The sequence below is a fragment of the Penicillium concentricum genome (assembly GCF_028827145.1).
Source record: "Penicillium concentricum strain IBT 3081 chromosome Unknown utg000004l_segment0_segment0, whole genome shotgun sequence".
Classification (NCBI taxonomy): domain Eukaryota; kingdom Fungi; phylum Ascomycota; class Eurotiomycetes; order Eurotiales; family Aspergillaceae; genus Penicillium; species Penicillium concentricum.
In genome coordinates, this window is record NW_026622757.1 from 1,590,187 (window position 1) to 1,606,257 (window position 16,071).

The following is a 16,071-nucleotide window of genomic DNA, read 5'->3' on the forward strand; positions in this document are numbered from 1 at the left end:
TTGCTTGTGGCGTTGTGAAAAGAGAAACAGAACAGACAGCTTCCATTGCTCTGGACCCACGGACTCTGAGCACGGTATATATCAAGAATGACGGGGATACCGTCCGTCTTCTTGCACTCTACCGGGCTTGATGTCTTTTCATGCGTTGCTTAATCTTGTTCTCTGGGGTTTGAGCTGGCTTACTACCAGGCGGGGAAAAAAGAACGGGGTTTACTGGGATTTTGGAAATATTTCCCCAAATGGTCGGATCTGTCTGGATGATATGATGCCTTATTCCCCTGTTAGGTCTTGGGTTCATGTTATTTTTGTTTTGCTTTGTTTTTGCTATTCCGGTGCCCGTGCGAATATGGTCGGAAATATGGCGCTTTATCTGTGATGCTCGTGGGCTATGTATGGGCTGTCTCATTTTTCTCGGTGTTTTTCATGTCGGATGCACAGGTCTTTTTTTTTCTATCTTTTCTTCATCTTTTGGGGGTGGTGGTACGGGAAATTTGCACATTGTGACTTTTATTTTAATTTTGGATGCCTGTTTTTAACTATATATCTCCATATGGAGATGGGAGGCGAACAAAGGCTCAAAACGGATATTTCTTGGATTTGGACGCTTTTTAATTGTTTTCTCTTTTGCTTCTCTTGAATGGTGAGATTTGACCATATGCAGTAATAAGAAGGGTTAGAGTTACTGGAGTCTGTTTACTATATTCAACGGATTCTGGGTTTCGTTTGGACTCTTTGGGCTTGTTATGGACTTTTATCAAAGGAATATTGTGTCCTTATATATCCATGGATATCTATAACTATCGATTTCTCCTTGTTACTCGGTATCTTGTCCTACAAAGGCACTATAACGTGTCTGGCTTCATGACACAGTAGTCATCCCTTCTTGTTAGGGCTTCTCATCTGTCTTATGTATTCAGGTTGTGTTCTGATCTCGTTCGGCGAGCGTTGCCAGACTACACTGATATAAGATTGTCTTTCCATTACAGCTCAGTCCTAGTACCAGGGGTTTCACCGTTGCTTCTGGAGTACGCTGACTGGGTACATAGATACTCAGAACAGATGGTAAATTGTGTATTGATTTATTCCCGAAATAAATATTGGTAGTTTAATCTCAACAAGATAGAAGTAGTAATTGTCCGAAAAGAATTAAGCATTAGTTGAAAGCACGCAAAAAAAATCGTCTTCTTCTCTCCTGGTTCAGCATCGAAATCACCCCGGGACATTTCAGTGACCGGGTAGCGGTGACACGAATTTGAGGGGCATCTGACACACCACAGAAAACAAAATCTAAAAGATTCTCCTATCTTTGCAGTCACATCCATGACCCCCCAAGGATATACAAAAGGGGGGGGGGGGGGGAGATTCACCGCGGCTAAAATCAGACAGAGCTGGTATTCACCGTGGGAGTGTGCTCAGGGACATGCTCAGGATCTTGATCATGATATTCCGCAGCAGAAGGAACGGCATGGATGATCTTCCTCTTCGCAGTGAAAAGACCGACAATACCACGCTCCTGGTTAGTCCCAAGCCAGGGCTTGCGGGATTCACTCAAGACCTTCTGGGCAAGGAAGTAGATGAGTTGACCAATAATGATCAGCACAAAGGCAATCGGGTACATCCAATGGATCTTGTAATGGAAGACCTCGACGCCAATGATCACACCCCAGAAGTTCATGGTGAGCATGGAGACGTTGAAGAAAGCCGCCGAGGAGAGACGGAACAACAGCGGAGCGAGACAGTAGAACAAACTCAGACACAGCGTGTAGCCGGTGAGGTATCCGCCGACCTTTCCGTTCCACTGCGCATTGTTGAAGGAGGTCCGGTCAAAGATGCCGGCCTGCGCGCCGTTGATTATCATTCCAAAGAATGACATCTGTCCGAGCACCTCGTACACGGGCCGAGTGCTGACGAAGTACTCCTCCCCCGTGTTGGTGAGACCATAGAAGGACGCGCCGAGCAGCGCAAACAGGTCGCCCTTCAGCTGATTGCCTTTGGATATGTCTCCGCCGTTCGTGCCGGTGATGTGATCCGAGGCAATGAGGATGCCCATGCCGCCGATACAGATCACAATACCTGCCACTTGGGTGAAGTGGTATCGCACGCGCAGGAAAGTGAATGAGATTACGACGACCACGACGATGGCCCAGAAGTTGATCAGTTGCGCGCTTAGCATGGTTGTGTATTGGTATGCTAGCACAATGAAGTAGTTGCCTTCTACATCACAGAAAGCAAGGATGATGTCTGCGGTGGTTAGTCGGGACTATACATCAAATATGTGGGGGGAGGAAAATTGGGGCATACATTTCCAGCCGTCACGGTATACCAGTCGGAGCCAGCCCTTAAAGCCGTAACGGTACATCGTATAAGGAGTAAAAATGGCGTTTAGTAGGACATAGTTTAGGAAGGTCTGGAACGCAGGGACTGCCCAATGTTCCTGGCCAAGTAGTGTTGTGAAGGTACTGGTCGAGGTATTGGCAATGGCGAGGATTTGACTGCGAGCAATTGAGTTAGGTTTTGAGGATTGATTTGTAGTTTTTGATGTGCCACTTACCCTAGAAGCACGGTGATATAGAATTCTTTGGTCCTGAAATAGGCAAAAAACCCTTTCTTCTGATCGACCAGGTCCGCAGGTTGCACAGGGGGCTCAGAGGCTTCCGCCTGGGAACTCGAACTCTGTGCGACGACCTGAGCATCTTTAGGTAGTGCATGGTCTACACCAGATGCCTGGACAGTGATGTGGTCCTTCGATTCAGACATCGTGCGAGCTTCGAAAGCGGGGTATTTGAATGCAAATGGCAAACCAGTTGCAGATTGAAGTAACAGACTAAAAGGGAGCTTTATGAAAATGAAACGAGCGCAAAACTCCCGAAGTCGCTCGTGTATCGATATACTGTGGGTGATGAACTTTGAATGAAGCAGAAATCTCAAACCTTAGAAGTAACCCGAGACAGTCTGGAACCTTTCCTGATCGGGTAATCTTCGATAAGAATCTTCCATGTTATAAACAGCCAATCAGAAAAGGGAAAGTGGGGGCGGTGAGGGTCTGTGCTGCGGACAGAGCCGTCCATCTGGTCTTTTATGTCAGCAGCTTGAGGTAAGGCGGCTGGTACTTGGCGGATACTTCAAGAGAAAGCCAGTCACCAGCCTGACGGGAAGTACTTCCCGTGTACCCCTCGTAATTATGTGGAGATCTATGCGTTTGGCCTTGCAGAGAATATTTATAGATTTATAGATTGATAGATGAATCTTAAATTATTAAGTACAATATACTACAGAGTATAGACATAAATCAGACATAGCTGTTATGAATACTTTTATGACACATAAACTCCATTCCAAAACCCCTGAGAGAGAACATTGATGGATTCCCCAGCTCTGCCGATCATGGAAGAACACCAGAATGACGAAGATTTAACTACTTTAAATTTTAGCATAAGCTGCATTCCTACTGTATTTCTGTCCACAATATATACATAGGTACATAGTCCCAGGTATATAGCCTGAAGTTGTTAAGAGGTATTTCCGTACTTTAGGTAGCTTAGATAGAGATAAAGATAAAGATGAAATAGGGATATAGATAATTCTAAAAGATCCGAAAGTTCCCTTCCCTTGATATCTTCTACAGAAGCTTCTTTTTTTCCAAAACTCTCGTGTTCAAGGGGAAACCGAAAATCCCAAGTACCTGCCGAGGCCATCAGGTGGACCAGGTCTGTTCCCCGATCGTCATCCCCTCCGCAGACTCTTTCATCATTGCGATCTCCACCTCCATTCCCTCTTTTCGTCCCTTTCAAACCTTTTCTAAACAAGGCTCTACACAATCCTCCGATAACCTTTAATTTTATTTTTTTTTCCCACCGCCCTTTGGCTCTCCTCTCGCGCCGGTGCACTTTTATCAGGCCCGGAGTGACGAGACGCCGTTCCCTGTTCCTGCCAGACCATGGCGCTGGAAGTACAGCCGCCCGACGGTCGCAAACGAGTGAAGGTCTATGAACTAAAAGATAATGATTGGTTTGATCGAGGGACTGGCTTCTGCACGGGTCAGATCTTAGGAGTGAGTTGTCGCGTGTTGTGCGCGCACTGGGGGTGCGACGATGTTACATCGCGCGCAATCCCGAGCGCATCACCATCATCATCAGTAACTAATCGCTTTGAAATAGGAGGAGCCTCGCATATTTGTCGAATCAGAAGACCTGCCCAATCGCGTCCTGCTCGAAACGCGGATCACCAAGGACGATGGCTATCAAAAACAACAGGGTACCTATCCCGCGATTATCGTCCCATCGCTGTTGAGTGTCCCTTTTATCTAACTGTATCGCGCGATCCAGAGACTTTGATTGTTTGGACGGAGCAGAATGGCACGGATATGGCGCTGAGTTTCCAAGAGGCGGAAGGTTGTGCAGTCATTTGGTGAGGAATCAACAAAAATCTTTGCGCGCATGAACTAATCCTTTCAAAGGGACTTTGTCAATGCCGTTCAACAACATCTCTTGAGTCTCACTTCAGCTGGTAAGGTTTGTCGCGTGTTTGGAAGCTGGCAGCTCTAATTGTTTCCCAAGATGACGCCTTGTCCGACGACCTCGATAGCTACCAGTCCATCGTATTACCGGCCCCCGAACTCGGAAACCTCCCCGAAATCGAACAGATTGTACGAGCTGCGAGCATGACACAGGGTGGCCGAGATGCGTTATCCAAGTACATCATTCGCGACGAATACATCGCCAAATTGGTACCGCTAGTGGCAATGGCCGAGGATTTGGAGAGCTTAATCGATTTGCATCGTTTGTGCAACATCATGAAATCTCTCATTTTGCTCAATGACAACACCATCATCGAAACCGTCGTCGCCGATCATGTCATCCTCGGAGTGGTCGGGGCGCTGGAATGTATGTTCTCCCGGGCTTCATCCTGACCCAAAGGCCAATGCAATTGATGCTGATAACAACAGATGACCCTGAATTTCCCACACATAAAGCAAACCACCGGCAATACCTCGCAGACAAATCGCGATATAAGGAAGTCGTCCCGATTAAGGATCCGCTCATTCGCCGCAAGATTCGGAGTACATGGAGACTGCAATATCTAAAGGATGTGGTCCTAGCTCGGATCTTGGACGACCCGACATTTTCGGTGCTCAATTCTCTCATATTCTTCAATCAAATGGAGATTGTGAATCACATCCAAGCAAATGGGCCGTTCCTGCGAGACCTATTTCAAGTCTTCGACCCGAGAAATCCAGACCAGAGGCGCAAGGATGACGCCGTACAGTTTCTTCACCAGTGTGCTGGCATCGCGAAGAACTTGCAGGCGCCGTCACGGGCCCAATTATTCGCCAATTTTATTAGCCATGGCTTGTTTGCCGTGATAGCATTTGCCGTCAAGCACTTGAATCCAGCTATGCGTACAACTGGAATTGATATCTTAGTGGCTCTGTTGGATCATGATCCAGTCATGATGAGAGGTTATATGCTCAAGGCTGTCAACGAGAAAAAGACACCACTCACAGATACCTTGATCGACCTTCTTCATGTGGAGACCGACCTTGGCGTCAAAAACCAACTGGCTGATGCTATCAAGGTGCTCCTTGATCCTCAGATTCCTATGCAGGATCCGCTTGGTCGGGCTGGACCCGATTACTTCAAAGTTCGCACCAACAACCTTCTCTCTGATGCATTTGTCCAGCAACATTTTGATGAGTCCTCCAAAAGGCTTTTCCAACCGCTTAAACAGCTTGCAAATCGCACAACTCGTAAGTGGTGAGATCCTTTGTTGGTGAAGACTTTGCTAACTTTGAGTCTAGTTAATGATTTGACATTCCAAGAGGTCACCCTCTATTCGCATCTTGTTGATATCCTCACCTTCTTCGTCCGCCAACATCTTTTCCGTACACGTAACTCTATCCAGAGTGAATCTCTCGCGCCTCGCGTTGCACAGCTTCTGCGGGTACCCCAGAAACACCTCAAACTCGGTGAGTTGACATCTTTTTTTGTAACCCTGAAGCCATAGCTAATACCAACAAGTCGCCCTCAAATTCTTCCGCACCTTGATCAGCCTCCAAGATACCTTCTACCAAGCTCTGATGACACACAATAACACTTTCGAGTTGATTCTCGACATCGTTTATGAGACAATGCCCCGCGACAACTTGCTCAACTCGGCCTGTCTTGAACTTTTCGAATTTATCAAGCGGGAAAACATCAAGCCTTTTATCCTTCATGTGGTCGAAAAATATCGCGAGAAGCTCGAGAACATCGTTTATGTCGATACCTTCCAGAGCTTAATCCTCCGATATGACCAGATGCAGGGATACGGAGCCGAGGCCGACGCGGCACTGTTCAGTCAGGATGACAGCAACGCCCCACGGAGAATTCCCCTCAATGGCCAGCGCTGGCAGGGTGCAAGAGAGATGGACCCCGCGGAAGAGGATTATTTCAATACGTCTGACGACGAAGACGAGGTAGGTACCTTTTGGATTGAGACAATTGGAGCAAACGACTGACCAGACAAGATAAAGTGGACACAGGACCGTGCGGCCACTGCGGATGAACCTTCGGGCGAACCCGCCCCTACGGTTGTCAAATCATTGGTTGACTACCCAGATGACGACGACGAGGACATCATGGACACCAAACCCGAAGGGGCAGAACAACAGCCAGTGGCCAGTCCAGTTGAGACTTCCACTGAGGTTCCTGCATCACCACCCACCCAGAACCCCCTGCACCGGAGCGACTTGCAGAGAAGCGTCGCCGCGAGGAAGAAGACGATGACGAGCTTAGCAAGCTTACTGCGGGACCGGGGCCCAAACGAAGAAGTTCAACTAGCAGCAATTCTGGCGCCTTTATCATGAATCGGAAAAAGTCTGCCGGCTCACTGGCAGACAAGAATGCCCCACCGGGTGTTTTAAATAGAGTCACCAGCGCCGCGCCCAAGAGAATCGCCATCAATATTGGATCAACGGCCAAACCGCCCATTTCAGAAACAGACACCCGTACAGAGGTGACGAGTGAGAGTTACGAGAAGGAGGATCGCGACGACAGTCAGGGTAACGAGGGTGGATGAATTTACCTCATAAGCCAGGCGTTTTTGTTGAATTAAGTTTCCTTTTCCATGACCTAGATACCAGACTTGGTTGCGGGATTTCCCATATTTCATCTCTTGTTCTTTGGGCGATGTCCTTTCTTCTTGTTTCGTTTCATGTTTTTAAGGGTATTCCTCGCCCGTTCTCCTCCTGGTCTTATGAGGTGTTGCCTTCTATGGCCTGAACTAGCGTCTGAATGTTGATGTACATGGCATGGCGTCTGGGCAATGCATTGGATCTAGCCTTGCGGTGTCTATTCTTTTTATTTTCCTGGTCGGACTTAGATACCGACCAGTGGAGGATTCCTGGATCCGCCGATGGAGTCGTTGCAATATATCCTGCTATCTTCATGGTGCTACCTGTTGGAATTATCTGTAGTGCCGTAGGTACGGCCTGCAGAGTACCTGCTCTGCCCACCAAATACCTATACAGACTAGGAATATCTATCTCGGTGATTCTTTTTTTTTTTTAGTGCTTCCTGATACACATCTTATATATTTCTGGGCAATCAAGGGACTAGCATGGGTACCTAGGTCTAAATGTAGAGTGTTTGGATCCACCAGCCAAATCAGACTTCACCTCCCTATCAATTCCAGGCAATCCATTCAGCTACCCCAGAGGAATCATATACGCGAAAAATATATACAAGAAAGGGGCACAATTTGTGTAAATATATCCCTTCCATTGTTTTATCTTCACCTAGACAACCACTAACCAAGTCCAGACAACCCTACAACCCCGTGGCCATCTATACCCTGGATGAAATCTACATGAGACAGCTCTACAGAAGATCTAATGATTCAAGCCAAACAAAAAATGGCACCCGAAATTACCCCAAACATCTTTCTCACCACCACAGGTTCTCCGTCAGACCAGAAGACGACAATCTTCTTCATCTCCGGCAACCCGGGTCTGATCGGCTACTACCACCCGTTCCTCTCTCTACTCTCAAAGTATCTAGACGAGCCAAAAGACCAACATTCACCAAGCTTACCATCATTTCAAATCTACGGCTGTTCTCTCAGTGGCTTTGAAATCGACGAACACCAGCCCTCACCGTCACAGAACAATGGCATCGATCTCGATCTTGAAGATCAGATCTGCTTTGTTCAGGGAAAGCTCGCTGCACTGGTGGGAGATGAAGCCAACGGTAACGGTAAATATAAAAATACCTTGAATGCCGGAACCAGACAGAAAGTCATCCTAATCGGACACTCCGTTGGCGCATATATCGCCATGGAAATTTTACGACGACACCGCGAGGAAAGCCCAGAAAGTGGCTTTGATATCGTCGGCGGAGCAATGCTCTTCCCGACTGTCAAGGACATCGCAGCATCGCCTTCGGGACAGAAATTGACGGTACATACTATATTCCATATTTCGCTTGCCAGATGCTGCGTTTTTGTTTCGTTGCATGCTAACCTCGGCTCCGGCTATGTAGACTCTACTATCAATCATTCCACGTCTTGCTGTGGTGGTTAGTTTCCTCGCCCGACTACTTACATTCCTGCTCCCGGTATCGCTTCTTCGATCTGTGGTCCGGCTCGTCATGGGTGATCCTCCCGTTCATGCTTTGGACACTACGTGTGCTTTTTTGAAAAGTCCGCGTGGTGTGCGGCAAGCTTTGTATGTGTGATGTTCTTTTTTGGCTGTGGGTTGGAATTCGCTAATTACTTCTTCACCTGACTAGATATATGGCTGCTGATGAAATGCGGACTATCACTTCGGACAAATGGAGTGATGATGTCTGGGGCGCTGCATCGGCGCGTGAGCCTATCGCTAAGCTGTTTTTCTATTTTGGTCGTAATGATCACTGGGTAGCTGATCAGACGAGGGATGAGATTGTTGCGGTGCGCGGGCGAAAGGGAGGACAAGATGGACCGACTATGGTTGTTTGTGAAGACGGATTACCGCATGCCTTTTGTTTGAGTAAGTGGCTTTTTATTGACTTCGACTACGATACAAAGCCTTGCTGACAGTTTGTAGAACACAGTGATGTGATGGCGCGAAAGGTTGCGGAGATGATTGGGCAAATTGTGGCCTGAAGGAGAGGCTATGTTTTTTAAATCTATGCATTGGAATAGACAGGAACTACATAAAGACAAATGAATTTCGCCACTGGCGCAGATTGTAACGGGTATCTCAAGAGACGTTACGCCACGTCCATTCCCATCCGAATGACAAAGTGCCCCAAGCTATTCAAATATGCAGGAATAAATCATAAAGCTAGACGCCATGTACAAATGATCGAGGGGTCCGAAGAAACCATTCGGCACTCTTCTAGTGCCCCTGTCCCTGCCCATTGCCTTGTTGAGCTAGTCCTGCCCTCCGAAACAGATCTCCTAGCACATCGGATTGCGGCTGCGGCGGGGGAGTAGGAGATGGCATCTGGTGAGGCATCATGTGTTGATAGTTAGGCTGTTGTGGGTATGGCTGTGGGTGCTGCTCGGGGCCCATATGGTGTGCGCGCACACTCCAACCGTCGTCCTGGGCGCGCTGCTGGCCAAACAGATCCTTCAGCGAAATCTGACGTCCCATTGGCACCCCAGCCTGTATTTCTTCCATGGGGGGAGCCTGTGTGGAAGCCGCTACTGCCGCGAGGTGTAAGCTGTTCTGGCGCATAGCCTCGAGGCGCTCGCGAGCTAGCTTCATGCTCTCCCCGGCGTGGGTGGCGCACTCGAGAATCATCTGGGCGTTTATGATGCGACTCTCTGCGGTGGAGTTCGGCGGTGGCTCTGAGTAGATCCAGAGACCGTAGATGCGCACGTTGTTCGTGCCACTCTGGTTGTTGGGCACATTCTGCGGGTGCAAGGGGTCGGCGATGCCATTCTGTCCGGCTTCGCCTTCGGAGCTTTCTTCGGCTTTGAGAATCACATAATCATCTGTAATTTCGACATTCTCGCCGTCGGTGAGGGGGAGATCGAAGTTGTTCAACCCGCGGCGGTTTAGCACGAAGGCAGTGTAGCGCTCTTCACCTAGGTCACCTTGTGTTTCCTGGCACACAAACAGTGTGCCCTCAACTCCGTTTTTTTCCCATTGTTTTGTGGTGGGGCTGAAGATGTAGACCACTGCGTAGGGGGCTAGTGATAGGATGGAGGTCACTGAGGGCTTGTGGCGGCGGATAACGGAGAGGTTGAGCTCCTCGTTCGAGCGGGGCGGGGGTGCAGGTTGTTGCTGCATGTCGGAATAGTATGGGGCATCAGATTCATAATCGGTGAGGTTGACAGGGTTATGATTGTTCTGTCTCCGAGGTTTGCGTGAAGTCATGTTTTCTGTGGGAGCCATTGGAGGTGTGAAAGATATGGAAGGAGCTCGGCATATCGTCATTGCTCCTCCTTCGCGCTTATCCGCTTCTCTCTCTACTTTCTACTCTCTACTCTCAAACCTCTTCTCTTTCGAACCCCAAGAATTTTGGATACTGGCATATATTTGATTCCTTTCTGATTGGTTTCAAACATATTTCTGTTCCCTGTGTTATACGTCATGGCGATACGGCCCTTCTAAACCTTGGTGGGATGAACCTCTGTGATGAAATGACCAAGCCATTGTCGCATTATACAACTGTTTCTCTCAATTCTTTCTATTTATCTTATGGTAGCCATCGTCGCCTTTTCCCTCTATTGCGACAAACCTCACAGCCTAGCTTCCCTTGCCGGAATTAAGAACCGCGCAAGCGACACACTACTTACATACACCACGCTACATACTGGTACCCTACCAAGCCTCAACCCACAGCCAAGTGAGGTGAAGAATCTCTCTCACTTGCTGATTCCACCGCATATTCATACACCATGAGCACCAAATCGCAAACCTCGTCATCCGCTTCAGAGCACAAGGGCCACGAGTCGGAATATGCAGAAGAGATCAAAAACCCAGGACTCGACGTTTTGTCACTTTCGCGTGCGGTTAGAGCAAGAAAAGACGAATACACGCGCCGGCGATCTGTCCGAGTCAAGGTCGGCACGTGGAATGTAGCCGGCATCTCCGGCACCGAGAAAGACATTGGCAGGTGGTTTGTGCAAGGAGACGGGGTGTGCGAGAGGTTCTCTGGGACAAACTACGCAAGGGATTCAGAATCTCAATCGCCCAGCAAGAATGACCAGCAGAAATCAGACGGCGCCAAAAAAGGAATCTTTCACTACAGTCCCGAAGAGATAGACCTCTACGTCTTAGGTTTACAAGAAGTGGTCGATATCTCATCCCCAACGGAAGCACTCCGACCATATGTCGACTTGGCGCCGTCTAAGCGGTGGAAGGAAGCAGTCCAAAAGGCGCTACCTGAAGGATATCAGCTGGTCTCTGAAGTTCAGCTGGTCGGCTTGTTTCTTCTGATATATGCGTCGCCCGCCATTGGAGACAGTATTTCTTCTATCAGTAGTACCTCTGTTGGTACCGGGCTGATGGGGTACATGGGAAACAAGGGCGCCGTGATAACGCGACTTGTCCTGGGCGAAACGACCCGTTTGGTCTTTATCAACTGTCATCTCGCAGCAGGGTCCGACAAAGGCAGTTTAGAGCGACGCAACTGGGACTCTTCTCAGATTGTCCAGCGTGCTAAATTTGACTCGGTTTGGTCCGAGGGTGACGAATCGGGTGAATCGAGCGAAACGATTGGAGATGAAGATTTCACCTTCTGGTTTGGTGACCTCAACTACCGCCTTGATGATATCTCTGGCGACGACGTACGCCAAGTCCTCGCTCGGCATACTGCCAATGAGTATGACAAAGCGCACCAATCAAAGCAGCCGTCAAGCCGTTCTGGTGACTCTACGGCAGATTTTGGTGATGAGTCGCCTACTTCTTCTTCTTCTTCTTCTTCTTCTTCTCCCCCCGAAGAAGAGGAGACGGGGCCAGCCACCGACCCTGTCACTGACGAGGAGATCGATCCTCATAATGACCCTGCATCTCTTCAAACTACAATTTCCTCACTCCTTCCACACGATCAACTCGGGCTTCAACGGAGAAAAGGAGCAGCTTTCCACAAGGGCTGGCGGGAAGGAGACATCACATTCTTGCCGACGTACAAATACGATGTCGGGAGTGTGGCCATGTTTGATACGAGCGAGAAGCAACGGGGTCCTAGCTGGTGTGATCGGATTCTCTTTCGCACTCACCGGGACAAGCTGAGACACGAGAAGCTCGATGAGGAAGCAGAGGTGGCCCGAAAGAGGGACGAGGAGATGAAGGCAAGCGGGCTGGACAAGGCTGTTGCGGATGATAATGTCTTGTTCGAATATGACCCTGATGCAGACGGTGCAAACAGTGAGGAGTACATATCAGACGAGGATCAGGCCGACGATGATGCAGTCACAATTGCATCGTTGGACTCTTCCCACGATCCAATTCGTTTGGACCATTATGTGTCGCATCAAGGCATCCTTTCGTCGGACCACAAGCCTCTAGGTGCCATCTTTACCTTGAGTTTTGATGCTGTCAATCGCGAACTCAAAGCAAAAGTTCATCAAGAAGTTGCCCGTGAATTGGACAAGGCCGAGAACGAAGCTCGGCCCGATCTTACTGTTGTGGTGGATAAATATGGCGACCAAAAGCATTCAGAGAAAGATCCTGACGCCATCGAATTCGGCGATGTTGCCTTTGATGTGCCGACTCATCGGTCCCTAACCATCGCCAACACCAGCGGCACCGCAGCCAGGTTTTCATTTGCGGAGCGGCATAATGTCGACGACGAGACCATTGCACCAGCACCCTCGTGGCTTGTTATGCACATTTCCAAGTCTGCAGAAAACACCCATGACACTGGCCAAGCGATGACTTCTTCGTCTGAGAGTCACACTCTGCTCCCTGGGGAAGTAGCGAATGTCGATGTCACGGCTTACGTTCGCAGCATCGAACACGTTCGGTTGCTTAATATTGGAAAGGTCAAACTAGAAGACATTCTCGTCCTTCATGTTGATGGCGGCCGCGACCACTTTGTCTCTGTTCACGGCCGTTGGCTACCCACCTGCTTCGGTTGTAGTATCGACGAGTTGACCCGCATGCCAGAAGCAGGTGCTCGAAGTTTGGCCGAATCCGACACCCCTCACCCATCCAGCACAGACAGTTCCGGGGAAATTCGCTTGTCCGCACCCCGCGAGCTTTTCCGACTGACTGAGGCGATCTCCGAGTTGACAGAACGCGCTGTTGCAGAGTGGAGCATGACAAATGGTGAATCCGAGGAGCATAAAGCCCCATGGGTAACGGATCTCTCTGGGGGAGCATGGCCCTTCCAGCCTGATACATGGACCCTAAAGGACCCGCAGGTGCGTGCTGCGCTGCAAACTTCCGTGCGCGAAGCCCTTGACACCAACACGGCGCTTGGCTCAATCTTTGCCCCTGAGTTGTCCTCTCTCCATCGGTTAGAGGTCCTATCTGAAACACTCCTCACTTTCCTCAACGCGCTCAAAGACGGCATCGTCACCGCGAAAGTATGGCAAGACATGGAGCAGCAGATAATCGCGCGTGAGAAAAGCAAAGCACCTCCTCGAAACTGGGAAGAAACCCAGGCCTGGGTGCTCGAGCACTTAGCATACTCACCAGCACACAGCGTATCATTCACGTTTGTCACTTTTATGCTCGCCCGCATCGCCAATGAAGTGGCCCCGGTAACCTCCGCTGCACCGATGGTCACACTACACAGGCAAGGGAAACACGGCGCGCCTAAAGAACCGGTAGACAAGCAGCCTGAAACTGCAAGCCCGGATCAAGCTCAATCTCCTACTCCAGCTTCCGCTACTGCCTTCATAACCAGCGGCAGTTTCCGCCGCAAGAATCGGTCCACAAACACATCAACTAGCACCACCCCTGATCCCACAAGTCAGAATCCTTCGATAGCACGCCGACAAGCAGTCGAGACTGCTCTAGCATCTATATTTTCACTCGTCCTTATTTCTGCCTCTGCTCCACTGCCGCCTAAAGAGAAAGAGCGCCGTATATCTGAAGAGCGGAGGCGATCAATCATTGAACCATTCTTAAAGATGATTGCGGTGGATGATCGAGGTCCATCTGGGGGTCGGTCTTGATTTTTTCTGATACAAATGAGAGGTTTGTGGGGGATTTGCCCCTTGTGTTGCGGACCGGCTCCGGGCCATTCTGAAATTTGAAACCTGGACATGATTTGACTCCTTCAGACTTGACTTTTGAAGCTGTTCGATTACATCACGTTGTATCGATGTGTATAATGCCGTACAGATGCTATATCTTCACATTCTCCTCGCCTATAAAGATCAATGATACAGGCTGAGAAACCTTGTATTTGAACTAAAGTCGATATTCTCATCCTACAGTATACGATAGATCATACCTTGAAGCGCTTAAGTCCATACATAAACGCCAATACCTTGATACCTCAGCCAATACCCAATGCCCATTTGCCCAATAGCCCACAGCGCACTAAAGATCTTCAGTCAACAATAAAATCAGAAAAGAACTCCATGCATATCCTCATCACAACCCATCTCCATTCCTCGCTCCAGACCGCCGTTGCGACGCCAGCCCACCACCCTGCCGATACGCACCCGATGATCCCGTCCCCTCACCTCCAGGCCCAGGCCCAGCCACAGTCTTCCCCTTCGACCCAGACTTAGACTTCGATCTCGGCTGCGGCTGCAGCCTAACCTTCCGCCCCATCAACATACGGCTCGCAGCATCCCAACACTCCGAGACCGCACGCCCAGGTAAACCACTAACTGACAGCGCAATCTGAACAGGGATCACGACGCACGCGCAAGCCCAGTCCAGCAGGACGAGCGCATAATTCGGCCGGCGCGACTCTGCCGACCGCTGCGCCGCAGCAGCCAGCGCAATCGCGTCGGCAGCCTTGGTCTCGAGACGCGCAAAGCGCTGATCGGTCTGTAGGGTGAAGAGGGCGGATCGTTTCTCGTAGCGCCTAACGGCGCGATTAAGCGCTTCGATATCGGGTTGGATGAATTTACGGGTTTCGATAGCTGCGTGTGCGACGATGGACGAGGATGTTTCTAGTTGATCTTGTTCTTTGGGAGAGATGTTGTTTTGGGCCGCGAGACGGGCGGTTGCTGTCTCTGCGACGTGGGCTTCTAGCTCTTCGAGGCGCTTTGTTAGGTCGTCGAGGGTTGTTGGGTTTATGACTGGGTCTGTTGAGGAGGTTATGATGCGTTGGAGGTGGAGGGTTCGTTTTTGGATTAGTCTTAGGAGGTGGGCGACTGGACGGACTTCGGAGGCTAGGAGGAAGATTGTTAGGTTGTAGTTTGATACTAGGCCCTCGGATGGTCGGGAGAGGCTTGAGCGGATGGCGTGGAGGAGCCAGGTGCCAATTATGGGGAATATGAAGCAGGCGGCTAGAGCGGCGAGTTCGTGGATTTGGAGCTCGGAGATTGCTGTTGCTGCTTCTTTCAGTTGGGGTTGGGGTTCTTGGTCGAGCTCGTGTGGGGGATCGCCGGGCGCTGAGAATCCACTTTCTTCTCGACGGATGGCCTGGGCCGAGCGGTACCAGTCCCTGTTATATATGTTGTTAGTAGTAGTACTTTTGTTTTGGGAGATAAATGATCATATAGGGGATAAGGGGATATATACCAAGGCAACCGGACAGACCAGTTGAGAAATATCGCGGCCAAGACTAGTAATGTGACGTCGGTGACGAAGGAACTACCTTCATGGAAGAAAATGCCCGCAATTGCAGGTAGCAGGGCCAGCCCAAGCGGTGCAGAATGCCAATTTGATTCTTCAGTTGAGAGTGCGGCATGGCCTCTTGCTACACGCGGTAGAAACAAGTCGTCGGTCGATGAGCGGATCGAGTTGCGGGCCTCTGAAAGCGAGTCCGAGAGGGTCGAGTTCCGTCGTTGACTCTCCTCGAAGGTCCGCACACGACGTGTATTTGAGAGGCGCGTGGGCGAATCAGCCATGTTGACTCTGAAGGTTGGAAAAGGAATGTGTTGCCTACGGAGTATGGAGAGTATGGAGTACATCTACCGAGGTTGGATGATGATGCAATGAGACCAAACCGGTTCGCAGATCCTAAATTG

The 16,071-nt window shown here is 49.7% G+C and overlaps 6 protein-coding genes across 6 annotated transcripts; 3 read left to right on the forward strand and 3 right to left on the reverse strand.

The window, feature by feature from the left end:
- Window positions 1-1,378: 1,378 nt before the first annotated feature.
- Window positions 1,379-2,757, reverse strand: N7517_009553 (DUF914 domain membrane protein; the record flags this gene model as incomplete). Its single annotated transcript, XM_056727276.1, has 3 exons — window positions 1,379-2,241; window positions 2,302-2,492; window positions 2,552-2,757. The coding sequence occupies 3 exons, from the start codon at window positions 2,755-2,757 to the stop codon at window positions 1,379-1,381; spliced, it is 1,260 nt and encodes a 419-aa protein (XP_056575848.1).
- Window positions 2,758-3,937: 1,180 nt separating this feature from the next.
- Window positions 3,938-7,056, forward strand: N7517_009554 (SMEK family protein; the record flags this gene model as incomplete). Its single annotated transcript, XM_056727277.1, has 10 exons — window positions 3,938-4,051; window positions 4,158-4,254; window positions 4,326-4,407; window positions 4,457-4,506; window positions 4,557-4,883; window positions 4,946-5,746; window positions 5,798-5,965; window positions 6,018-6,454; window positions 6,506-6,659; window positions 6,707-7,056. 10 exons carry the CDS (start codon window positions 3,938-3,940, stop codon window positions 7,054-7,056), a joined length of 2,580 nt encoding a protein of 859 aa, XP_056575849.1.
- Window positions 7,057-7,891: 835 nt separating this feature from the next.
- On the forward strand, window positions 7,892-9,120 carry N7517_009555 (bifunctional triacylglycerol lipase/ester hydrolase; the record flags this gene model as incomplete). Its single annotated transcript, XM_056727278.1, has 4 exons — window positions 7,892-8,434; window positions 8,517-8,701; window positions 8,766-9,004; window positions 9,062-9,120. The coding sequence occupies 4 exons, from the start codon at window positions 7,892-7,894 to the stop codon at window positions 9,118-9,120; spliced, it is 1,026 nt and encodes a 341-aa protein (XP_056575850.1).
- A 235-nt stretch (window positions 9,121-9,355) lies between these two features.
- On the reverse strand, window positions 9,356-10,342 carry N7517_009556 (Dcp1 family protein; the record flags this gene model as incomplete). Its single annotated transcript, XM_056727279.1, has 1 exon — window positions 9,356-10,342. The coding sequence occupies one exon, from the start codon at window positions 10,340-10,342 to the stop codon at window positions 9,356-9,358; it is 987 nt and encodes a 328-aa protein (XP_056575851.1).
- Window positions 10,343-10,866: 524 nt separating this feature from the next.
- On the forward strand, window positions 10,867-14,094 carry N7517_009557 (phosphatase family protein; the record flags this gene model as incomplete). The annotated part of the gene is made up of 1 exon (XM_056727280.1): window positions 10,867-14,094. The coding sequence occupies one exon, from the start codon at window positions 10,867-10,869 to the stop codon at window positions 14,092-14,094; it is 3,228 nt and encodes a 1,075-aa protein (XP_056575852.1).
- A 424-nt stretch (window positions 14,095-14,518) lies between these two features.
- On the reverse strand, window positions 14,519-15,951 carry N7517_009558 (uncharacterized protein; the record flags this gene model as incomplete). The annotated part of the gene is made up of 2 exons (XM_056727281.1): window positions 14,519-15,545; window positions 15,623-15,951. 2 exons carry the CDS (start codon window positions 15,949-15,951, stop codon window positions 14,519-14,521), a joined length of 1,356 nt encoding a protein of 451 aa, XP_056575853.1.
- Window positions 15,952-16,071: the final 120 nt, after the last annotated feature.